Source organism: Salvelinus namaycush, chromosome 32, assembly GCF_016432855.1.
Source record: "Salvelinus namaycush isolate Seneca chromosome 32, SaNama_1.0, whole genome shotgun sequence".
NCBI classification, from domain to species: domain Eukaryota; kingdom Metazoa; phylum Chordata; class Actinopteri; order Salmoniformes; family Salmonidae; genus Salvelinus; species Salvelinus namaycush.
Genome location: NC_052338.1, coordinates 22,632,103 through 22,655,202, shown reverse-complemented (window position 1 = coordinate 22,655,202; position 23,100 = coordinate 22,632,103). Strand labels below are relative to the sequence as shown.

General features: G+C 42.8%; 1 protein-coding gene across 1 annotated transcript in view; it reads right to left on the bottom strand.

Annotated features, from left to right (window-relative positions):
• LOC120027058 (CUB and sushi domain-containing protein 3-like) overlaps positions 1 to 23,100 on the bottom strand; it is a 704,521-nt gene that overhangs the window by 116,260 nt on the left and 565,161 nt on the right. The window contains exons 41-46 of the mRNA XM_038971903.1: positions 22,077 to 22,286; positions 21,496 to 21,684; positions 21,158 to 21,335; positions 11,582 to 11,727; positions 5,483 to 5,563; positions 3,239 to 3,352 (exon numbers count right to left, since the gene is read on the bottom strand). Of these exons, the coding sequence (XP_038827831.1) occupies positions 3,239 to 3,352; positions 5,483 to 5,563; positions 11,582 to 11,727; positions 21,158 to 21,335; positions 21,496 to 21,684; positions 22,077 to 22,286 (918 nt within the window). The remainder of the gene's footprint in view (positions 1 to 3,238; positions 3,353 to 5,482; positions 5,564 to 11,581; positions 11,728 to 21,157; positions 21,336 to 21,495; positions 21,685 to 22,076; positions 22,287 to 23,100) is intronic.

Sequence of the window (23,100 nt, the reverse complement as noted above, 5' to 3'; positions counted from 1 at the left end):
GCATTCTCTCAACCAGCTTCATGAGGTAGTCACCTGGAATGCATTTTAATTAACTTCTCTAGGATAGCGGGCAGCATTTTCACGTTTGGATGAAAAGCGTGCCCAGAGTAAACTGCCTCCTACTCAGTCCCAGATGCTAATATATGCATATCATTATTAGTATTGGATAGAAAACACTCTGAAGTTTCTAAAACTGTTTGAATCATGTCTGTGACTATAACAGAACTTATTTGGCAGGCAAAACCCCGAGGACAAACCATTAATATATATTGTTTTTGAGGTCACTCTCTTTTCAATGATTTTTCTTTGAGAATCCAGATTTCTAAGGGACCTTCCTGCAGTTCCTATCGCTTCCACTGGATGTCAACAGTCTTTAGAAATTGGTTGAGGTTTTTCCTTTGAGAAATGAAGAAATAGCCATGTTCAGAATGAGGCTCCAGTGAATTTGTTAGAGGCACGTGACCAGAAAGCATGCTACACATTGTTTTCCTCCGGTATTGAACACAGATCATCCCGTCTTCAATTTTATCGATTATTTACGTTAAAATATACCTAAAGTTGTATTTCAAAAGTAGTTTGAAATGTTTGGACAAAGCTTACAGGTATCTTTTGAGATATTTTGTAGTCACGTTGTGCAAGTTGGAACCAGTGTTTTTCTGGATCAAACGCGCCAAAGAAATGGACATTTTGGATTTACATCAACGGAATTAATCGAACAAAAGGACCATTTGTGATGTTTATGGGACATATTGGAGTGCCAACAGAAGAAGCTCGTCAAAGGTAAGGCATGAATTATATCTTTATTTCTGCGTTTTGTGTCGCGCCGGGAGGGTTGAAATATGATGGTCTGTGTTTGTTTGCTTGGTTGCTATCCTCAGATAATAGCATTGTTTGCTTTCGCCGTAAAGCATTTTTGAAATCTGACACGTTGGCTGGATTCACAACAAGTGTAGCTTTAATTTGATATATTGAGTGTGTGATTTCATGAAAGTTTAATTTTTATAGTAATTTATTTGAATTTGGCGCTCTGCATTTTCACTGGAGTTTGGCCAGGTGGGACGCTACCGTCCCACATATCCCAGAGAGGTTAACAGGTGTGCCTTGTTAAAAGTAAATTTTTTGAATTTCTTTCCTTCTTAATGTGTTTGAGCCAATCAGTTGTGTTGTGACAATGTAGGGGTGGTATACAGAAAATTGCCCTATTTGGTAAAATACCAAGTCCATATTATGGCAAGAACAGCTCAAATAAGCAAAGAGAAACGACAGTCCATCATTACTTTAAGACATGAAGGTCAGTCAATGCGGAATATTTCAAGAACTTTGAAAGTTACTTCAAGTGCAGTCGCAAAAACCATCAAGCGCTATGATGAAACTAGCTTTCATGAGGACTGCCACAGGAAAGAAAGACCCAGATTTACCTCTGCTGCAGAGGATACGTTCATTAGAGTTACCAGCCTCAGACATTGCAGCCCAAATAAATGCTTCACAGAGTTCAAGTAAAAGACACATCTCAACATCAAATGTTCAGAGGAGACTGTGTGAATAAGGCCTGAATGGCTGCAAAGAAACCACTACTAAAGGACACCAACAAGAAGAAGAGACTTGTTTGGGTCAAGAAACACAAGCAATTGAAATTATTTTTATTTATTTTTATTTAACCTTTATTTAACTAGGCAAGTCAGTTAAGATCAAATTCTTATTTACAATGATGGCCTACGGGGAACAGTGGCTTAACTGCCTTGTTCAGGGGCATAACGACACATTTTTACCTTGTCAGCTCAGGATTTGATCCAGCAACCTTTTGATTACTCGCCAACGCTCTAACCACTAGGATACCTGCCGCCCTGATGGAAATTTGTCCTTCGGTTTGATGAATCAAAATTTGCGATTTTTGGTTCCAACCGCCGTGTCTTTGTGAGATGCAGAGTAGGTGAACGGATGATCTCCGCATATGTGGTTCCCACTGTGAAGCATGGAGGAGGAGGTGTGATGGTGTGGGGGTGCTTTGCTGGTGACACTGTCAGTGATTTATTCAGAATTCAAGGCACACTTGTAGCATGGCTACAACAGCATTCTGCAGCAATACGCCATCCCATCTGGTTTGCGGTTAGTGGGACTATCATTTGTTTTTCAACAGGACAATGACCCAACACACCTCCAGGCTGTGTAAGGGCTATTTGACCAAGAAGGAGAGTGATGGAGTGCTGCATCAGATGACCTGGCCTCCACAATCACCCGACCTCAACCCAATTGAGATGGTTTGGGATGAGTTGGACCGCAGAGTGAAGGGAAAGCAGCCAACAAGTTCTCAGCATATGTGGGAATTGTTGGAAAAGCATTCCAGGTGAAGCTGGTTAAGAGAATACCAAGAGTGTGCAAAGCTGTCATCAAGGCAAAGGGTGGCTACTTGAAGAATCTAAAATCTAAAATATATTTTGATCAATATATTTTGACCAACACTTTTTTGGTTACTACATGATTCCATATGTGTTATTTCATAGTTTTGATGTCTTCTACAATGTAGAAAATAGTACAAATAAAGAAAAACTCTTGCATGAGTAGGTGTGTCCAAACTTTTGACTGGTACTGTAAATTAACTTCAAAGTTATGTGAAAACTTTCAGCTCTACTTCATTCTATTTTTAACACACGCCTGGGAGTTAGTTTTGATCGAGTTCCAGTTCCGGTTGCAAAATACTGTGACTGCCTTTAAATGGCACTCTATTCCCTACATAGTGCACTATTTTTGACAAAAGCCTGTGTAATGTACTAGTAATGTACTATGTAGGCAATAGCGTGCCATTTGGGACACAGGCTGTGAATGATGCCATGATGCATCGAGTTTCCAGGTTTAACATATTTTTCAGGTAGATTATCAGGACAAATCCTGACAAAGTGAGTCCCACCAATGGGATCGAGGAGAGAAATATGGCACCATAAAAGATTAATGACAACAGCTGTTTAGGCCACTAAACACAGCGAGAGGGACGACACAGAAACATAACTGGAAGAGAAGACAGGAGACACGAGGGGCTGTGACAGAGCTGGGCAAAACGCATCACAGCAGCACAACAACTAATGACTAAACCATTTTAATTACAGCTGCCACACACACACGCAAGAGTGCACACACACACGCACACACACACAAACACACACTCGCAGGCTCGCACTTGCGCACACATATGCGCATGAAGGAACGTACACACGCACACACGCATGCACGCGCTCACACACACCTTGACATGTGGGAGGAGGCCCGTCCATCTGAAGTCTCTCCCCCAGCCTGCATGTCAGGATCTCACTCCCCACCAGGGTGAAGCCAGGATGGCAGCGGTACCGGAGGATGTTGCCTGTAAGGAGGAGGAGTTAAGGAGGAGGAGGAAGAGGAGAGACACCAAAAGAGAGGGAATGTTGAGAGGAGAGAGAGAGAGAGAGAGAGAGAGAGAGAGAGAGAGAGAGAGAGAGAGAGAGAGAGAGAGAAGGTTTGAATGGAGCAGAAAGTGAAAAAGACAAGTTAGCGTGTGTCTGAAAGCGAGAGAGAAAGAAAGAAAGAGGGAGAAAGAAAGAGAGAGACAAAGAAAAAGAGAGTGTGTAGCCTACTGTACAATCTTCAGAAAAATAACCTATAGGAGAACCCTTTGAAGAACCCTTTTTGGTTTCAGGTGGAACCCATTTGGTTCCATGTAGAACTCTTTTGAGTTCCATAGAACACAAAAGAGTTCTACCGGGAACGAAAAAGGGTTCTACCTGGAATCAAAAAGGGTTCTCCTATGGAGACAACCAAAGAACTGTTTTGGCAACCTTTTTTCGAAGAGTGTAGATGCACTCAGATGAAGCAGTTGTTAAATTAAGAAGGACAACAGATGCCTGAGACGGATGGGGTGACCTTCCCAAAATTTAAATGTTGAACACTGTTGATGAGTGAGTTCTAGCCTGGGTAGGACACTTCAAGACTTTATAACTAAGCAATAAGGCCTGAGGGGGTGTGGTATATGGCCAATATAATACAGCTAAGGGCTGTTCTTAACATGACGCAAGGCAGAGTGCCTGGATACAGCCAACAGCTGTGGTATATTGGCCATATACCACCAATTCCTAACTATTATAAACTAGTTACACACGTAATTAGAACAGTAAAAAGTTATATTTTGTCATACCCGTGGTATACGGCTTTCAGACAATCAGCATTCAGGGGGCGAACCACCCAGTATATAATGCAAAATTAACCATGGTCCCTGAAGTATTAGTACTAGTGTTAGTGCAACCAAGAATAACTGGTGTTGAAAATCAAAAGTTATGCTCTTCATCATCATCATCACCATCATCTACTGTAACATTCTAGTCTTTTTAGAAGCCATCTGATATCTTTAAAAAGCAGCAGAGGGCCATGTCACAGATGATGATGGATGATAGTGGTTTTAGTATTCTGTACAGGGCTGCTACAGTACACACAACCACGCGCACAGACACACACACATACGCACACAGTCTTTGGGCCTTGTTACCGGGCAAGCTGAATCCATCTCAGCCACTGTGATCGCCCACTTTCATACCCACCAATCACAGATCTAGTTGCTAACTCACTCATTGATACCCACCAATCACAGAGCTAGTTGCTAACTCACTATTAATACCACGGCAAAGCAGAAATAACCCTGTGTGTCTAGCAGGGTGTGTGTGTGCGCATGCGTGCATGCATGTTGTGTGTCCTAGCAAGGTGTCTGTGAGTCTGAGTGTGTGTGTGTGTGTGTGCGTGTGTGAGTCCATCCATGGTATTAGTGGGGGTCACACATACAGGAGGAGGCTTGCCCCCTCTTCTCTAAGCCATGATCGATACTCTCTGCGAACATTGTACATCAGCATGTTTACTGTAGCAGAGGTGAGACTGATATGGGGGATGTATTGAAACACAGGGACATGGTACTGGTATAAAGGGTTTCAGTTTCCTAGTTTCAGCGGCTGAAGTAAGGCCAGGACCTATACTCACAAAGCATCTCAGAAGTAGGAGTGTCTGATCCCCGTCCATATAATCTTCATTCATTATGAGCTAAAAAAGCTCAACTGATCCTCGATTAGGGGCTCCATTCAATCTGCATCGCTGAAGTTCAACGTAACAACGTGATTGAAATTTAAAGGCAATGTTTCTGCGTTAGCGGAGAATGCATCTACGTTAAACGCTGCATACGTCAGCTACATCTTTAAATAAAAATGTTGATCACACGCTTCAACATTACAGTTTGAATCGAACCCTAGCACCCTGAGACACTTTATGAATACATGCCCAGGAGTATTCTTGACCATGTGATCTGACCAGGAAAAACTCCAGGTCATAGTTATAACCAACAACACCAGAGTTTTTCCTGGTTAGGTTAGGTGGGTAGAAAAACCTCCTGGTCCTAAGTATGAAGAGTAGTGAGGAGGCCCAATCTCTCCCAAAAAGGGAGAATATTCTGGGATTGAACTAAAGGTGGACGCCTTACCTATTTCAAGCTCCCCGTCCTCCATGAGTATATCAGCGTTAGCGACCTCAGGGGGCGCCTGGCAGATCCTCAGCTGGTATGCTAGAATAGGAAGAAGGAGGAAGAAGGAGGAAGAAGCAGGAAGAAGGATGAAGAAGGAGGAAGAAGAAGCAGGAGGAAGAAGGAAGAAGAAGGAAGAAGAAAAAAGAAGAAGAAGCAGGAAGAAGGACGAAGGGCGAAGAGGAAGAAGAATAAGAAGGAGTAATGAGGAAGAAGAAGAATGAAGAAGGGGGAAGAAGGAAGAAGACGGAGGAAGAAGGAAGAAGGAGGAAGAAGAAGGAAGGAGGAGGAAGAAGAAGAAGGAAGGAGGAGGAAGAAGAAGAAGGAAGGAGGAGGAAGAAGAAGAAGGAAGGAGGAGGAAGAAGAAGAAGAAGAAGGAGGAAGAAGAAGAAGGAGGAAGAAGAAGGAAGGAGGAGGAAGAAGAAGAAGGAAGGAGGAGGAAGAAGAAGAAGGAAGGAGGAGGAAGAAGAAGAAGGAAGGAGGAGGAAGAAGAAGAAGGAAGGAGGAAGAAGAAGGAGGAAGAAGAAGGTAGACGGAAGAATGAGGAAGGAGGAAGAAAGAAGAGAAGAAAAAAGTGTAAAGAACATTTCAACAGTAATGAAAAAGTAGTACTGCTCTTTTTTTGTTAAGCACTTACTGCACTGGCACTGTTTTGTATTCTATCAAACATGGAATTAAATTAAGAATATTTTGATCTCTTGGTTATTCCTGTTAATGGTTTAAACGTGAGTTTCTGCTAAACTCAACAGTAATGCAAAGCCCATCACCCCACCTGTGCCACCACTACCGCCGACCCACTTGCAAAATCACTGATCTCCATTGATTTCCCATGTCTGGACAAAAGAGCATCAGCATTGGGGAGGAGGAAAAACTGACATTTGAAAGGTTAAGCGTAAATGGAAAAACAATATCAGATTCCACACCTCCTCCACCTGGCTGCATAACAATTAATTCAGCAGCAACGTGATCACCACGGTGTGTTTAAGGGCATCAGATAAGCCCAGTGTACCTTTTGGGAATCAATAGAGTCGTCAAACTGGGCTGTGCTGGGACCGACGCACTGCTAACGATCTGAGGAAAGCGAACGCTGCTAGCTGGCGCTAATGACAGGATAAAATAAGGTGATACAGGTCGGAGCTGTGCCCAGGGAGAGATATTACACTGTACACACACAAGCACACGCAAATGCACAGACGGAGAGACATACAGACACAGACACACATAGACACTCTCAAACACACATGAACACACACACACACAATCTGAGGAATCACTGCTAATGACAGGAATAATATAAGGTAACGGGAAATATTACCAAGGCAAGGGGAAATATTACCATATTACCATTGAATCTTACAGCCAACATCTTTCAGGACTGCAAAGCCAGACTACACCCATTACCCAGCTACCTGGCAGTGTCATGCCAACACAAACTAGGAGGGAAAATCAAAAACAGTCATTGATCATTCATCATAATGAACTATTGAGTAATATTTGAAGGTAATCTATCATGCACCAAATACATTGAAAGTGTAGCATGCTGCTAAAAATACAATAGGTATGCTAATACTATGAAGTACTGGAGCTAGCTAGAGCATTACTCAACTGGTCTGCGCTTCAAATAGCACCCTATTCCCCATAGGGCTCTGGTCAAAAGTAGCACACTACTATATCTAGGGAATCACTATATAGGAATCACTGCCTGACTCTCTCCCTCCCTCTTCCAGTATATATAGACAGGCTGAAGCACCATCAACATTCGTTAATTGTGGGAACCGTTTCACCGTCTTAATTGGTGCATTAATTATCAGGAATAACACAGTGGGCTATTTGTACCAATCCCCATCCCTGGCACAACCAGGCACCGACGTCTCAAAAACGCAAACCTGGCTCCCTAGGCAGGCTAAAGCAAAAACTAAAAATATGTGAAAGATTTCAAATAGTATTTGAACCCAGGTCTGATACACAGTACTTATTTTTCTCCCAGGCATGAACAGGGATGTATACACTGGGAAACAAACAGAAGCCAACGGAACGAAACGGGGAGGGACCTACCTTTGTCCAATAAGAAACTCTTGATATGGTTTGCTGCTGTGTGCACTAATGAATACACCCCAGCTAACAGAGTAGACAGAGGAGAGGAGGGAGGAAGCCAGCTTTCTCTAATAGAGAACAGGAGCTTTGGCTCCAGACGATGCTGGTCGCTAGAATATAACGAATTAAGTAGCGAGAGCCACTTACCATGTGGCTCCTGTTCAATGTGCTAGCTGATTAATAAGATTCCTTTGGAGGCTCTGCAGGGAGAGGAAGGAGAGAGAGCACAGAGGGAACAGGGGAGGGGGGTAGAGGGATGAGGGGAGAGCATGTGTATGTGTGTGTGGGTGGGTGTTAGGTGGTGAAAGGGTTGTGTATGTGTGTGTGTGTGTGTGTGTGGGTGGGCGCTAGGGGGTGATGGGGTTGCGTGAGTGTGTGTGTGTGTGTGTGTGTGTGTGTGTGTGTGTGTGTGTGTGTGTGTGTGTGTGTGTGTGTGACTGAAGTTGGAGAATATGTGTGCGTGTGTTTGTGTGTATTGGCAATTGAAGCGAAAGCTATGAAGAGTCAATGACACTGACTGTTACTTTCTATGTCCCCATGAGAGACTGATGCACTCTTCGAAAAAAGGGTTACAAAAAGGTTATTTGGCTGTTCCCACAGGATAACCCTTTCGGGTTCCATTTAGATCTCTCTGTAGAAATGGTTCTACCTGCAACCAAAAAGGGTTCTACAAAGGGTTCTCCTTTGGGGACAGTCGAAGAACCCTTTTAGGTTCTAGATAGCACCTTTTTTCTAAGAGTGCAGTTCTCACAAAAGAGCGCAATAAAAAGGAGGAAACACTACTTAGCTTCCTCTATGTATTTCCCTCGTGGGATTTATCTACACTAACTAGGTTTCCATCCAATTGGCCACAGATTTTCATGCAAATATTCTCAAATCTGCATAAAGAAAACATGCACATTTTCCCATCAGTAGTGTTTCCACTAAACTGACTTGTTGTGATAAAAATCAGTACGCGATGACAATGCACACAAAATTGTATTTTCCGAAGTTTTCATGTACAGAATAAAAATCTAAAGTTCAATGTGTTTCCATCGATAGTTTTGTCACAAAAAACGTTACGTTAAAAAGCAAATGTGCCTACCTTGGTCTAGCCAACAGCTCGCAGACACAGTGCGGATAAGCTGTGCAGGTAGGCTAGTTTACACGGTGAGAGGATTATGGATAAGTGAATCGATATTTGTATTTGTCAAACGGCAGTCAAGCATCGATCATCATGTCACCAGAATAAGACCCTCAATATTTATTGGAAAGGAGCATGAAGTTCCTATAATGTATTTCATCTGTAGTATTATAAACTGCATGCTTTCCCGAGTCGTAATGGGAGGACAACACACCATATAATCACGTGACTCCAAGTTTACTTTGATATGGCGTTTCCACCGCCATTTTACAGACACAAAAAGAGCTCACCATGTTGAACGTACAAATTATCTGCCTGCATTGATCAAATTGTACCAAAACTTCCTGTTTCCATCATAGTTGTCGTGATTTTTTTTTATACAGTTTGACTTTACTCGCCTAAAAACTGGATGGAAACGTGGTTACTGTGAACAATGAAGATAATCACCGGTCAAAACAAGTGGTGTCATGACCCGGTGCGAGAAACAGTCACTAATAATCGTCAGAACCCAGAAGATGAGGCAGACACAGCAGTACTAGAGATGGTGGTTTAATTAAAGAACAAAATCTTCAGGCAAAGAAACTAAATCCACAATGTCCAAAAATAAAGCCAAGAGGCACAAAGTGGAAATCCTCCAAAATACAAAAGAAACTCCACAAAGTGGTAAAAAACAGCAGGGAAAAACAAACCTCAAAAGACTACTCAAATAATACACAAGAACTAAACCAGAGAACCTCTGGAAAATCCAACAAGAGAAATATCTATATAAAACAAGGCTTGGGCTGGGGCTGGGGCTGGGTGCTAACTTACAAACACTGAGCAAGGAACTGAGGAACACACAGGGTTTAAATACTAACAAGGGAATGACCTACAGGTGCAAACAATAATTAGAGCAAGAAAAACAAAAGGTACAAAAAAGGTGCAATGGGGACATCTAGTGACCAAAACCTGAACAGTCTTGGCCAAAACCTGACAAGTGGGCTCTGGGAATTGAGTCATCAAATCATGATGTCTGCATAATGTCCTGAATAACTATGCAATTTTTCAACTTAAACCCTCTCTTAACAGAATTGGAAAAAGTGACAGTTTTGCATTTTGCTTGTTGAAGATGATTCAGAGAGATAATCATATTCAATCTATTTATCCCCGGCCAATCTTTGATGTGACCGAAATGAAAACACTTTTTTTTGTAAGTCTGGACTGCAAACTACATGAATAAACCGGCTATAGACTATAATCTGATTACTTGACAGTTGAGGACAGTTGAGGATATTCTAATATAGTAAATTTATATATTTTACTAATACTAAACGTTATATAAATCTTGGTTAATTCACAGCAAAGCAGAGTGTTCACTAAGGGGAAATAAAATGGTCTCTAACTCTAACTCGGTCTTTTAAAATAAATCAAAGCTAAACTCATTACAGAAGCAGAGTAATTCCCAAATCCATGTAAATATAGAGAAACATTGCTGCGCATTCTCTCTAGTCTAGTACATTCAGAGAGGAGCAACAGACCAGATATGTGGTTAGGGATTGCTTTATTAGACTATAGGGATCGAAGTACAGATGAATAATAATGATAATAATAGTATACATCAAATAGTTCTCCGTTACCTTTGAACATCTGACCGACAAATTAAACATTGTTTAATAACTGTAATCAACCAACAGCGACTGTTGATCCATACTGTATCAAACTGCAGTTTACCCATAATCCATTTGGACAGAGCTGAAACTAAAGTGACAGTTAAGCACCTCAACTGTTATAGTAAAGTGATTGGAGTACCTTTAAAGCCACCACACCGTCCGCAATCGAGGCAGACTGGTTAACAGGAAGAGACGTTTGATATAGGCCACGATCGATAAGCACTTGTAGTTAAGTCATAAATGCTGGCGGTAGCAGAATAACAGGGGCTTTGCTGTTGGGCTGATAAATCTGTTTATTCCAGTAGCACCGTGTCAACAATCAGTGTAAGAGCAGCCTTGTGTGGAATTGGTAATTCCACAGAAAGAAGGCTACTGTAAACCAGCACCAGCTTTATAGAGAACTGGAATGACTGATTTACACTATAAGGCTGACCTGAACCGGATTGAGCTGGCTGAGGTATTTTTATTCTTATAGAGAAGTGATTTACACTATAATGCCAATCAGACATACAGTGCTGGCTCGGATAGTTTCTTGTCACATTCTCCTTCCCAGCCCTGTTTCAGCAACTATAATGGATGTGTAACCAGGCCTGCCCAGTACAGCTCAGCTTAATATTATTAATACTATTATTGGCTTGGTTTGGCTCAGCACTGTGTATACAATACAGTATGTGACTGGATGGCTGTTTAGAAAAACTAGATTTGGTCGAGTGCTCATTGTTCAGAGTGCAGCCTGTAGTCAATAATCGATGTGTATAGAGCCACAAACCTTCACTGATTTATCACTGTCAGATGGGAGAGAGGCATCGAAGTGCAATAAGTCAGGATTTAATTGACTATGAAAATGAGCTGAGCCAATAATGAGTACTGGCTGCCATGCGTGTCAGAGGCCCAAGGCAGTCAGGGTGCATGAGGAGGAGGAGGAGGAAGCGGAAGAAGGGGAAGAGGAGGAGGAGGAGGATGAGAAGGTAGCGGAAGAGGAAGAGGAGGAGGAATAGGAGGATGAGGAGGATGAAGAGGAGGAAGAGGAGGACTAGGAGCTTCACTCTGCTGCCTTTCAGGCCATTGATCTTTCTCTACTTCTCACTCCCTCACTCCCCTCCTTCCCTATCTCCTTCGATCTCCATCTTTGTCTCTGTATTGTCCTTTAAGTTTCTCTCTCTCCCATGCCCATCTCTCAGATTAAGTGCTCACCATGGTAACTGAGCACGAAGAATCCGCTGCCGCTGAAGTCGCTATGGAACTTAATGAGGATTTGGTTGGAGGTGCTGTAGACCGACTCCAGCGCTGTGTTCCCACTGAACTGACCGATCTGGGGGGAGCTCTGTTCTGGACCGTCCCTGTGACAGAGACAGAGAGACAAAAACACACACACACACACACACACACACACACACACACACACACACACACACACACACACACACACACACACACACACACACACACACACACACACACACACACACACACACACACACACACACACACACACACACACACAGATCAATGACAAATCCCTCTCCATGGGCAAGTGACAATGTCAATAGAATATGAAAACAACAAATTGACCAACACAGACATAGCTTTGAAAGGAGCGCATTTAAAAAATCTCTGCACATTTTCCCACGTCAATGTAGAGAGCAGCCCATTCAATCATTTACATCAGGCATCCGACATCAACGTTCAACAGGTACAGCTGTAGCTACAAACTGTATAGCTGTAGCTACAAACTATATAGCTGTAATTACAAACTGTATACTGTAGCTACAAACTGTATAGCTGTAGCTACAAACTGTATAGCTGTAGCTACAAACTGTATAGCTGTAGCTACAAACTGTATAGCTGTAGCTACAAACTGTATAGCTGTAATTACAAACTGTATACTGTAGCTACAAACTGTATAGCTGTAATTACAAACTGTATACTGTAGCTACAAACTGTATAGCTGTAATTACAAACTGTATACTGTAGCTACAAACTGTATAGCTGTAATTACAAACTGTATAGCTGTAGCTACAAACTGTATAGCTGTAATTACAAACTGTATACTGTAGCTACAAACTGTATAGCTGTAATTACAAACTGTATACTGTAGCTACAAACTGTATAGCTGTAATTACAAACTGTACAGCTGTAATTACAAACGGTATAGCTGCAATTAAGCTGTATAGCTGTAACCTTCAAACAGAAATTTGCATCCTGTAGCTCTAACTCCCAAAGGTTTTGGGACACTGTAAAGTCCATGGAGAATAAGAGCACCTCCTCCCAGCTGCCCACTGCACTGAGGCTAGGAAACACTGTCAGCACTGATAAATCCACGATAATCGAGAATTTCAATAAGCATTTCTCTACGGCTGGCCATGCTTTCCTCCTGGCTACTCCAACCCTGGCCAACAGCTCTGCACCCCCCGCAGCTACTTGCCCAAGCCTCCCCATCTTCTCCTTCACCCAAATCCAGATAGCAGATGTTCTGAAAGAGCTGCAAAACCTGGACCCGTACCAAATCAGCTGAGATAGACAATCTGGACCCTCTCTTTCTAAAATTATCCACCGCCATTGTTGCAACCCCTATTACCAGTCTGTTCAACCTCTCTTTCGTATCGTCTGAGATCCCTAAATATTGGAAAGCTGCCGCAGTCATCCCCCACATCAAAGGGGGTGACGTTCTAGACCCAAACTGTTATAGACCTATATCTATCTGCCCTGCCATTCTAAAGTCTTAGAAAGTTAATAAACAGATCACTGACCATTTCGAATCCCACCGTACCTTCTCCCCTGTGTAATCCGGTTTCCGAGCTGGTCACGGGTGCACCTCAACCATGCTCAAGGTATTAAACGATAGCATAACCGCCATCGATAAAAGACAGTACTGTGCAGCCGTCTTCATCGACCTGGCCAAGGCTTTCGACTCTGTCAATCACCGCATTCTTATCGTTAGACTCAACAGCCTTGGTTTCTCAAATGACTGCCTCGCCTGGTTCACCAAATACTTCTCAGACAGAGTTCAGTGTGTCAAATCTGAGGGCCTGTTGTCCGGACCTCTGGCAGTCTCTATGGGGGTACCACAGGGTTCAATTCTCGGGGCGACTCTTTTCTCTGTATATATCAACGATGTCGCTCTTGCTGCGGGTGATTCCCTAATCCACCTCTACGCAGACAACACCATTCTGTATACATCTGGCCCTTCTTTGGACACCGTTAACAAACCTCCAAACGAGCTTCAATGCCATACAACACTCCTTCCGTGGCCTCCAACTGCTCTTAAACGCTAGAAAAACTCAATTTCAACTGATCACAGCCCGCACCCGCCCACCCGACTAGCATCACTACTCTGGACGGTTCTGACTTAGAATATGTGGACAACTACAAATACCTAGGTGTCTGGCTAGACTGTAAACTCTCCTTCCAGACTCATATTAAACATCTCCAATCCAAAATTAAATCTAGAATCTGCTTCCTATTTCGCAACAAAGTCTCCTTCACTCACGCCGCCAAACATACCCTCATAAAACTAACTATCCTACCGATCCTCAACTTCGGCAATGTCATTTACAAAATAGCCTCCAACACTCTAGTCAGCAAACTGGATGTAGTCTATAACAGTGCCATCCGTTTTTTCACCAAAGCCCCGTACACCACCCACCACTGCGACATGTAAGCTCTCGTCGGCTGGCCCTCGCTACATATTCGTCGCCAGACCCACTGGCTCCAGGTCATCTATAAGTCTATGCTAGGTAAAGCTCCGCCTTATCTCAGCTCACTGGTCACGATAACAACACCCACCCGTAGCACACGCTCCAGCAGGTATATCTCACTGGTCATCCCCAAAGCAAACACCCCCTTTGGCCGCCTTTCCTTCCAGTTCTCTGCTGCCAATGACTGGAACGGATTGCAAAAATCTCTGAAGTTAGAAAATTATATCTCCCTCACTAACTTTAAACATCAGCTATCTGAGCAGCTAACCGATCGCTGCAGCTGTACACACACAGCCCATCTGTAAATAGCCCATCCAATCTACCTACCTCATCCCCATATTGTTTTTATTTACTTTTTGCTCTTTTGCACACCAGTATTTCAACTTGCACATCATCATCTGCACATCTCTCACGCCAGTGTTAATTTGCTAAATTGTAATTACTTCGCTACTATGGCCTATTTATTGCCTTACCTCCTCACTCCATTTGCACACACTGTATATATACTTTTTTTCTATTGTGTTATTGACTGTCTGTTTATTCCATGTGTAACTCTGTGTTGTTTGTGTCGCACTGCTTTGCTTTATCTTGGGCAGGTCGCAGTTGTAAATGAGAACTTGTTCTCAACTGGCCTACCTGGTTAAATAAAGGTGAAATAAAAAATATAATAAAAATTACAAACTGTATAGCTGAAGCTACAAACTGTATAGCTGTAATTACAAACTGTATACTGTAGCTACAAACTGTATAGCTGTAATTACAAACTGTATAGCTGTAGCTACAAACTGTATAGCTGTAATTACAAACTGTATACTGTAGCTACAAACTGTATACTGTAGCTACAAACTGTATAGCTGTAATTACAAACTGTATACTGTAGCTACAAACTGTATAGCTGTGATTACAAACTGTATACTGTAGCTACAAACTGTATAGCTGTAATTACAAACTGTATACTGTAGCTACAAACTGTATAGCTGTAATTACAAACTGTATAGCTGTAATTACAAACTGTATACTGTAGCTACAAACTGTATACTGTAGCTACAAACTGTATACTGTAGCTACAAACTGTATAGCTGTGATTACAAACTGTATAGCTGTAGCTACAAACTGTATAGCTGTAATTACAAACTGTATACTGTAGCTACAAACTGTATAGCTGTAATTACAAACTGTATAGCTGTAGCTACAAACTGTATAGCTGTAATTACAAACGGTATAGCTGTAGCTACAAACTGTATATCATTGAAATTGACACATCATGCCTATTTATTTACCAACATACTGTATGTACCCTTGTATGAACTTGTGATCAAAAACAAACATTTATTTATTTATATATATATACTGAGTGTACAAAACATTAATAACACCTGCTTTTTCCATAACATAGACTGACCAGGTGAATCCAGGTGAAGCTATGATCCCTTACCGATGTCACTTGTTAAATCCACTTCAATCAGTGTGGGAGGAGACAGCTTAAAGAAGACAGCTAAAAGAATGATTTTTAAGCCTTGAGACAATTGAGACATGGATTGTGTATGTGTGCCATTCAGAGGGTGAATGGGCAAGATAAAAGATTGAAGTGCCTTTGAACGGGGTAGGCGCCAGGCGCACCTGTTTGTGTCGAGAACTATAAAGTTGCTGGGTTTTTCACGCTCAACAGTTTCCCGTCTGTATCATGAATGGTCCACCACCCAAAGAACTTCCAGCCAACTTGACACAACTGTAGGAAACATTGGGCCAGCATCCCTGTGGAATGTTTGACATCTTGTAGAGTCCATGCCCCGACAAATTGAGGCTGTTTGAAAAAGGTACCCAGATATCAAACTACCTACCTAATTAAGAGACAGGGGCAGCAGGAGGGTTACATCTCTGTGATCCTGGCAGCCAGAGAGCAGTACAATCTGGAGCCAGTAAAAGGTAAAGGAGAGTGTGAAGAGGAGAGGGGTTCTGGGTATTGGTAATCAGTGGACCCACTCTCTGTGCACAATTAGGTTAGGGTGGTCCAAATGAACAAATGAGCTGTCTTATTAGTCTGGCTAATTTTCGTACACCGGAGATGTTCTGGGAGCACGGTGTGAGTGAGTGAGTGAGAGCTCTCGCTGGCCCTTGAAAATCCGGGGGAGAGGGTGTAAATTTCGCGCCGGGCCGTACCCATATCCGAAGCAGGTCTCGATCTATAAGCCCAGACAGATAGTGAAGCGGGGCAATCAAGTACAATACAATACAAGAAAGGGGAAATTAATAACCGAAATGAAAACGGTTGTCGACCGGAGGGCCACTAAAGAACATAGATCGGAAGGCCGTCGAGCGAAACAGACAGATGAAGCGAGGGTAAACGGCGTGAGACTACGACTCTCCGAAGACGGTTTAGCCTCTTCCTTCCCCTCGGCGTGGGGCTCAGGGCAATCTCGCTTACAGATAAGTAGGGTGCAGCATCCTACTCCCTTCCCTCGGCACGGGTGTCTTCGGTCCTAGCCCGGTTCCCCACATTTCCTCTTTGCCTGGGTTGCGCCCGACTGGCTCCATCCCCTTTCCCCGTTAGCTACGGCCACATGACGCACCTATGTGCGGATGAGTCGGCCGCTACCGAAGGGGACTGGGGGTGTCCGGTGAACCGGGACTTCCCGAAATGGTCTCACATCTTTAAGCGGCTTGAGTATCGCCCAGTATCCTCCTCACGCGGCACTGGGAACCCAGTCAACCGCCTGCGCCGGGTTTAATGTCTCCCCAGCCCTCCCGGCGCTTCGGCGGCAGCGGAGCACCCGGAGGCCCCCCTAACCTTAAACCTTTTGTCTGTGAACTATGGCCCCTCGCTCTGACAAAGGGCGGGCGGGGGAAAGGAGGGCAACCTCCCCAACTCCGCCTAGCCACTAGCCTCTGGTTGAGGTAGAGCGACCTGTCTCTGGCATGTTAGTGCAGGGAGGTAAGGGAGGTAGCCTTCTCGTAAGGCTATTTCAACCCCTGCTACCCGAGTTCGAGGCTGGGGCCGGCAGGTAAACAAAATGAGGTACCCTGTTATTGAAACAGTCCAGGGGGCATCAGCTGTGCAGCCGAATGATCATAGGGTCAAAATAGCAGCAATAGGTGAGTCAGGGTGCTGTTCGGTACTCACTACTACGCTAGGTGAGCAGGGGACACAGAGTTCAGAAAAGCTGGCGGGCCGGGGCTAAAGATGGTACTTCGGCAATATCGTAACAATATAGCCTGTTGAGACCACATCGGGCGACACGTCGGCATTCCAGTCGTGATGGATCGGCGGGGCTCCGTGTCGACAATAAAGGGTCCAGGCCAAATAGCAAAGGAGGTATTGTAGCCCTAGAATTAGCTGGTATGTGGGCCTAGCTCGAGGCTGGCGCAAGGCTAGCTGGTGGCTGCTTCGGGACAGAGGCATTAGCTAATGCTGAATGTATGTTATGCTGAAAGTGCATTATTTAAAGGTGTGGGTGGAGTGGAGGGTATGCTATGCTGAAAGGTCATTATTTAAAGGTGTGGGTGGAGTGGAGGGTATGCTATGCTGAAAGGTCATTATTTAAAGGTGTGGGTGGAGTGGAGCGTATGCTATGCTGAAAGGTCATTATTTAAAGGTGTGGGTGGAGTGGAGGGTATGCTATGCTGAAAGTGAATTATTTAAAGGTGTGTGTGGAGTGGAGGGTATGATATGCTGAAAGGTCATTAATTAAAGGTGTGGGTGGAGTGGAGGGTATGCTATGCTGAAAGGTCATTATTTAAAGGTGTGGGTGGAGCGGAGGGTATGCTATGCTGAAAGTGAATTATTTAAAGGTGTGGGTGGAGTGGAGGGTATGCTATGCTGAAAGTGCATTATTTAAAGGTGTGTGGGGAGTGGAGTGGTGGGTATGCTATGCTGAAATTGCATTATTTAAAGGTGTGTGGGGAGTGGAGTGGTTGGTATGCTATGCTGAAAGTGCATTATTTAAAGGTGTGTGGGGAGTGGAGGGTATGCTATGCTGAAAGTGCATTATTTAAAGGTGTGTGGGGAGTGGAGTGGTTGGTATGCTATGCTGAAAGTGCATTATTTAAAGGTGTGTGGGGAGTGGAGGGTATGCTATGCTGAAAGGTCATTATTTAAAGGTGTGGGTGGAGTGGAGGGTATGCTATGCTGAAAGGTCATTATTTAAAGGTGTGTGGGGAGTGGAGTGGTGGGTATGCTATACTGAAAGGTCATTATTTAAAGGTGTGTGTGGAGTGGAGGGTATGATATGCTGAAAGGTCATTAATTAAAGGTGTGGGTGGAGTAGAGGGTATGCTATGCTGAAAGTGAATTATTTAAAGGTGTGGGTGGAGTGGAGGGTATGCTATGCTGAAAGGTCATTATTTAAAGGTGTGGGTGGAGTGGAGGGTATGCTATGCTGAAAGCATTAATAAATTAAAGTGCCCTCATGGATTCTTTTAAAACAAAGGGGGACTTGGAATTTGTGTGCGCATGGATGGAGGGCATCAATTATTAGAATGAATCTCCGGACTCATTCATTCCATCCATTATTCCACCCCCCTTCCTTTCTCTCTTTCTCTCCATCCCACTACACAACAGTGGTGTCAGAGTGCTGGGGAAGACAATTACTCAGAAAGCCGCTCTCTTTAAAACATCAAGATGCCTTTGACTGGATCTATGGGGATACTTGAAGAACTTGTATTGCTTGGTACACAGGTCACATGGAGAGATTCAAAGTCTGCGTTCAACAATGCCGATGCATTTAAATAGATGTACTGTGAGGGGGGGGGGGGGGGGGGGGGGGGGGGGGGGTGGAGAAGAGGTTGGAGAGCACTATGGAACGTGGAACTCTAAAAACAATGTTGTTTTTTGCGACAATTGTATAATCACTAAAACACTTTAAAGTATATAAACAACAAAAATAGGAATATTTTTACAATCCCAATAGAGATCTTAATAATAATTCCACTAATTTAGCATCCAACATGTAAGGTCAAGGGTGAGCTTTAACATAATTGGCTAGGCTAATTGACTATCACATGGTTCAACAGCATTTCTTGTTATCCCCTCATGTGTATTGAAACAAAGGTCTTATTTTATTAAAACCAGGGTTGTCATTTTTGTCTTGCCCCATTCATCCCCTGAATGGCACACATGCACAATCCATGTCTCAATTAGCTCAAGGCTTAAAAATCCTTCTTAATATTTTACTGCAGTGGGCTAAATCAGGGTCACGCAGAGTGTTTCTTGGTAGTCTTAAACAAATCTACTTTGAAACAAAAGTATACACCTCACACACATGGTTATGAGCTTAAAAAAATAAGACACCTGTACCATGTCAGATATAGAGTTGAAATGTATTACATTTTGAGTTTGCATCCCAATATTACACTTTATATACATCACAGAAGACTGAAATATAACAAAACCGTTTGACACAGAAACACCGGCTTTCGGCATGTTATTAGATTTAAAAAATGATATATAATTTTATCATATATATATATGAAATTATAATTTATATTAATAACGTTCCACCCATGAGGCCACTAGAGGGGCGATTTGGTCATTTGACTGCAGGAACCCTGTCTCCTCCCCTTTATCTACACTGATTGAAGTGAATTTAACAAGTGACATCAGTAAGGGATCATAGTTTTCATCTGGATTCACCTGGTCAGTCTATGCCATGGAAAGAGCAGGTGTTCATAATGTTTTGTACACTAAGTATATGCAATTACACTGGCAAAATTGGGAAGAAGTGGAATAACAAAATAAGTATGGGGAATAACAGTAGTGTTCTTGCTGACAAGCACACTAATTACCCTATATTTTAGGCCATTGTTAAGAATGAAAATTGTTCAACTTATCAGGCTAAATAAAGTAAGAGATTAGATAACAAAATCTCCTGAAGAGAATATTAATGCCCCTACACCCTAACCAAATCATTTTTCAACTTATTGTCCCCCCCTCTAGAATCGAACTTAAGCTTTTGAGTTCACAATCTGTTTGACAAAATTATTTTCATAGTTACAAATCAGGTCCCCCTACCCAACTTCCCTGCTAAAACATACTGTAACTCTGTCTGCTTCCTTTTCATTGTCACAACCTGAATGCCAATCACCAAACAAGGGGACTAATGCAAGTGTGGTTTAAATCAACTTTCGTACATGCTGTCAAAAGGCTGCATTCTGCAATAGGGACGGGAGTAACAGCAACCTAATTTTGTTGACAATATTGTACATAAAACAGTGCTACTGTGCTGCTCTTTTTACAGTTTTATCAACTCAGCGGAGAACGTTCTCTCTCTCCATTCTGCTGCACTCTAATCTTGAGGGGCGTTTCTTTAAACGTGCATCCAATCCCCTTGATCCCTCACATAACTAGACCAATCATATGCTTCAATGTGCCACGGTTCACAGTGCTGTGGCAAGACAGGACAATGATAGAGGTTCTGCTCGTGATGTGAAATTGCACGCGCAGATGCTCTGATTTCAAAAGGACTTGGAGTTGAAAAGTTCATGCACTGACTATACAATGGACTAATTGGCAGTACTTTGAATGCGTGAGATATAAGAGGCGTGGAGCGTGAGCGTGAGAAGAGGGTCAAACGTGTGTGTCTCACGCTCAACTTGTGACAGTTGGCAGCTTTGCAATGAAAAATTAAACACTACTTTGTTGCCTAGTGAGAGGTGATTGGGAAGGAAAAAGAACAGCTGTCTTTGTGAACTCCCTTTCCAACCTTTTCCATAACAAGGTGCATGAAGAGCTAACTACAGACAGGAAGTGACGTGAGTGGGTTATCTTACCACGCAGAGAGGCCAGTAGTTAAGACTTTACCAAGTACATATATTATAATGTAACATAAAACACTACTTAGTTGCGGAGATAGAGGTGAGTGGGAATCTCTTCTTTCCACACACTGATGCAGTGATAGATGAATTCAAATCAAAGACAACTTAGTTGCTGAGTGAGTGAGAGTTGAGTGGGAATCTCTTCTTTCCACACAGTGCTGTAGTCATAGATGGGTTCTGTACTGAGCACAGTGAAGTGGATGTATATTTAGTATGATATAACACCTTAGTTGCTGAGAGAGGGATGAGTGTAGGTTCTTACCACACAGTGATGTAGTCATATATGGGTTCAGTGCTGAGCACAGTAAAGTTTATGTAGATCCCATTCCCAGGGGGAACCCTTACGCTCCACACACAGTCCTGGAAGTTGGGGTACTCCTCAGGGTGGCCGGGGGAGTAGATGGTCCCATTCATGGAGGTGATGTTACCCCCACACAGAGCTATAGATGAGAGGAGATACACAGCCAGGTCAGGTGATGTTACCCCAACACAACGCCCACAGCTGCTCTCTAGGTGCAGTATCAATCTGTTACCATAGAGATCGTATCTTTTAGATTTATATGCTAGTAGTTACCATATATATCCTTTTTCTATAGTTACCTTCACAGCGTGGTACCGGGTGGTTCCAGTTGCGGCTGATTCCATGCAGACATGTGAGAGAAGCGTCCCCGATGAGGGAGTAGCCAGGCAGACACTCAAAGGACACAGTGAAGCCTACACTGAAGTCACTGCCGATCACGATGCCGTTACGAAAAGGACGAGGGTCGGGACAGCTCTGCAGCTGATAGGCTGGAAATCAGGAAGTGGTCGATAATTCAGATAAATATTGGCAGAAAATACATATAAAAAAATTATACAATCATGAAAACTGATATATAGATAAAACTGTGTCATGCCAAAATCGAGGATACTAAGAGAGACTGCCCAGCCCGAGAGTATGAAAAATACAATGACATTGAATTGAGTTGAGTGAAATCACAAGCCCTTTTTGAGTTCTCTCCTCTTCCACACATTCTACTGATCTACTTCTGTAGTCTACGGTGTCGGCATTGGTTCGAATCCGGCCTACTGCCTTTTGACACAACCTCTATCCATATTTCCGCACTGTCATTCTCTCTATCTATCTGTTCAATAAAATATCTTAATAATATATATTTTTAAACAACAAACTCTATCCTCACCCTGGTAAGTGATCTGGAAACCCGGCTTGTTCTGGGAGTAGTCGCTGTGGAAGAAGAAGCTGGTCTGGTGGGTGGTGCTGAACAGGGACTTGGGGACCTGCGGTCCACTGAACCTGTCAATCACCGTGCCAGTCTCCAGAGTTCCACTCCGAATCTCCAGGTAGTCATGGATGGCCTCCGTCGAGAAGTTGAGGAACTGCAGGTGGATTCCTAAAATAAACAGGTATATTAAAAACATACTGGTCAGATCGTGAGTTTATGAAATAAAGTCCATGATCTTACTCATCTGCCTTTATTTCATCAGGTAGGTTAATCCTAGAATCCAGAACCCACTGAAACAGAACACTGACACTCTATAAGAAGAAACGTTACACAAGATAACAGGTTAGTTGACTGAGAGATGCTCATTGGTACATAAAAAGAGTTGCAAAGGAGAGGAGCAACTGAATGTCATAATATAGTCAAGCTACAGTAATGTTTATTTATTAATTTACCTTTATTTAACTAGGCAAGTCAGTTAAGAACAAATTCTTATTTACAATGACAGCCTAGGAACAGTGGGTTAACTGCCTTGTTCAGGGGCAGAACGACATATTTTTTACCTTGTCAGCTCAGGGATACAATCTTGCAACCTAACCACTAGGCTACCTCCCACGTATATAATGCTATTGTCTGAATTCCAGGAACACCAGACACATGTTATATTCCTTTTTTATATATACAGTATAAAAAAATAAAAAATATATTTTTACACCAAATACAAACATACACATATGAACAACAGCTTACATACGCACACAAACATCGACTACATTTAATCTGCCCAGACCCGCTTGCTTACACCTCCATCCCTAGTCCCTGCATTATTGTTTGACACATGGCCTTAAATTGTGCCAATTTGTTTTTCTCGGTCGCCCATGCTATTTCAATATTTAAAGAATAAATAATTAGATTTTTCCATAGTGTTAATGATGGCGGATTAATTGAATTCCAAGTTTTAAATATACGTTTTTTTCAAGATGAG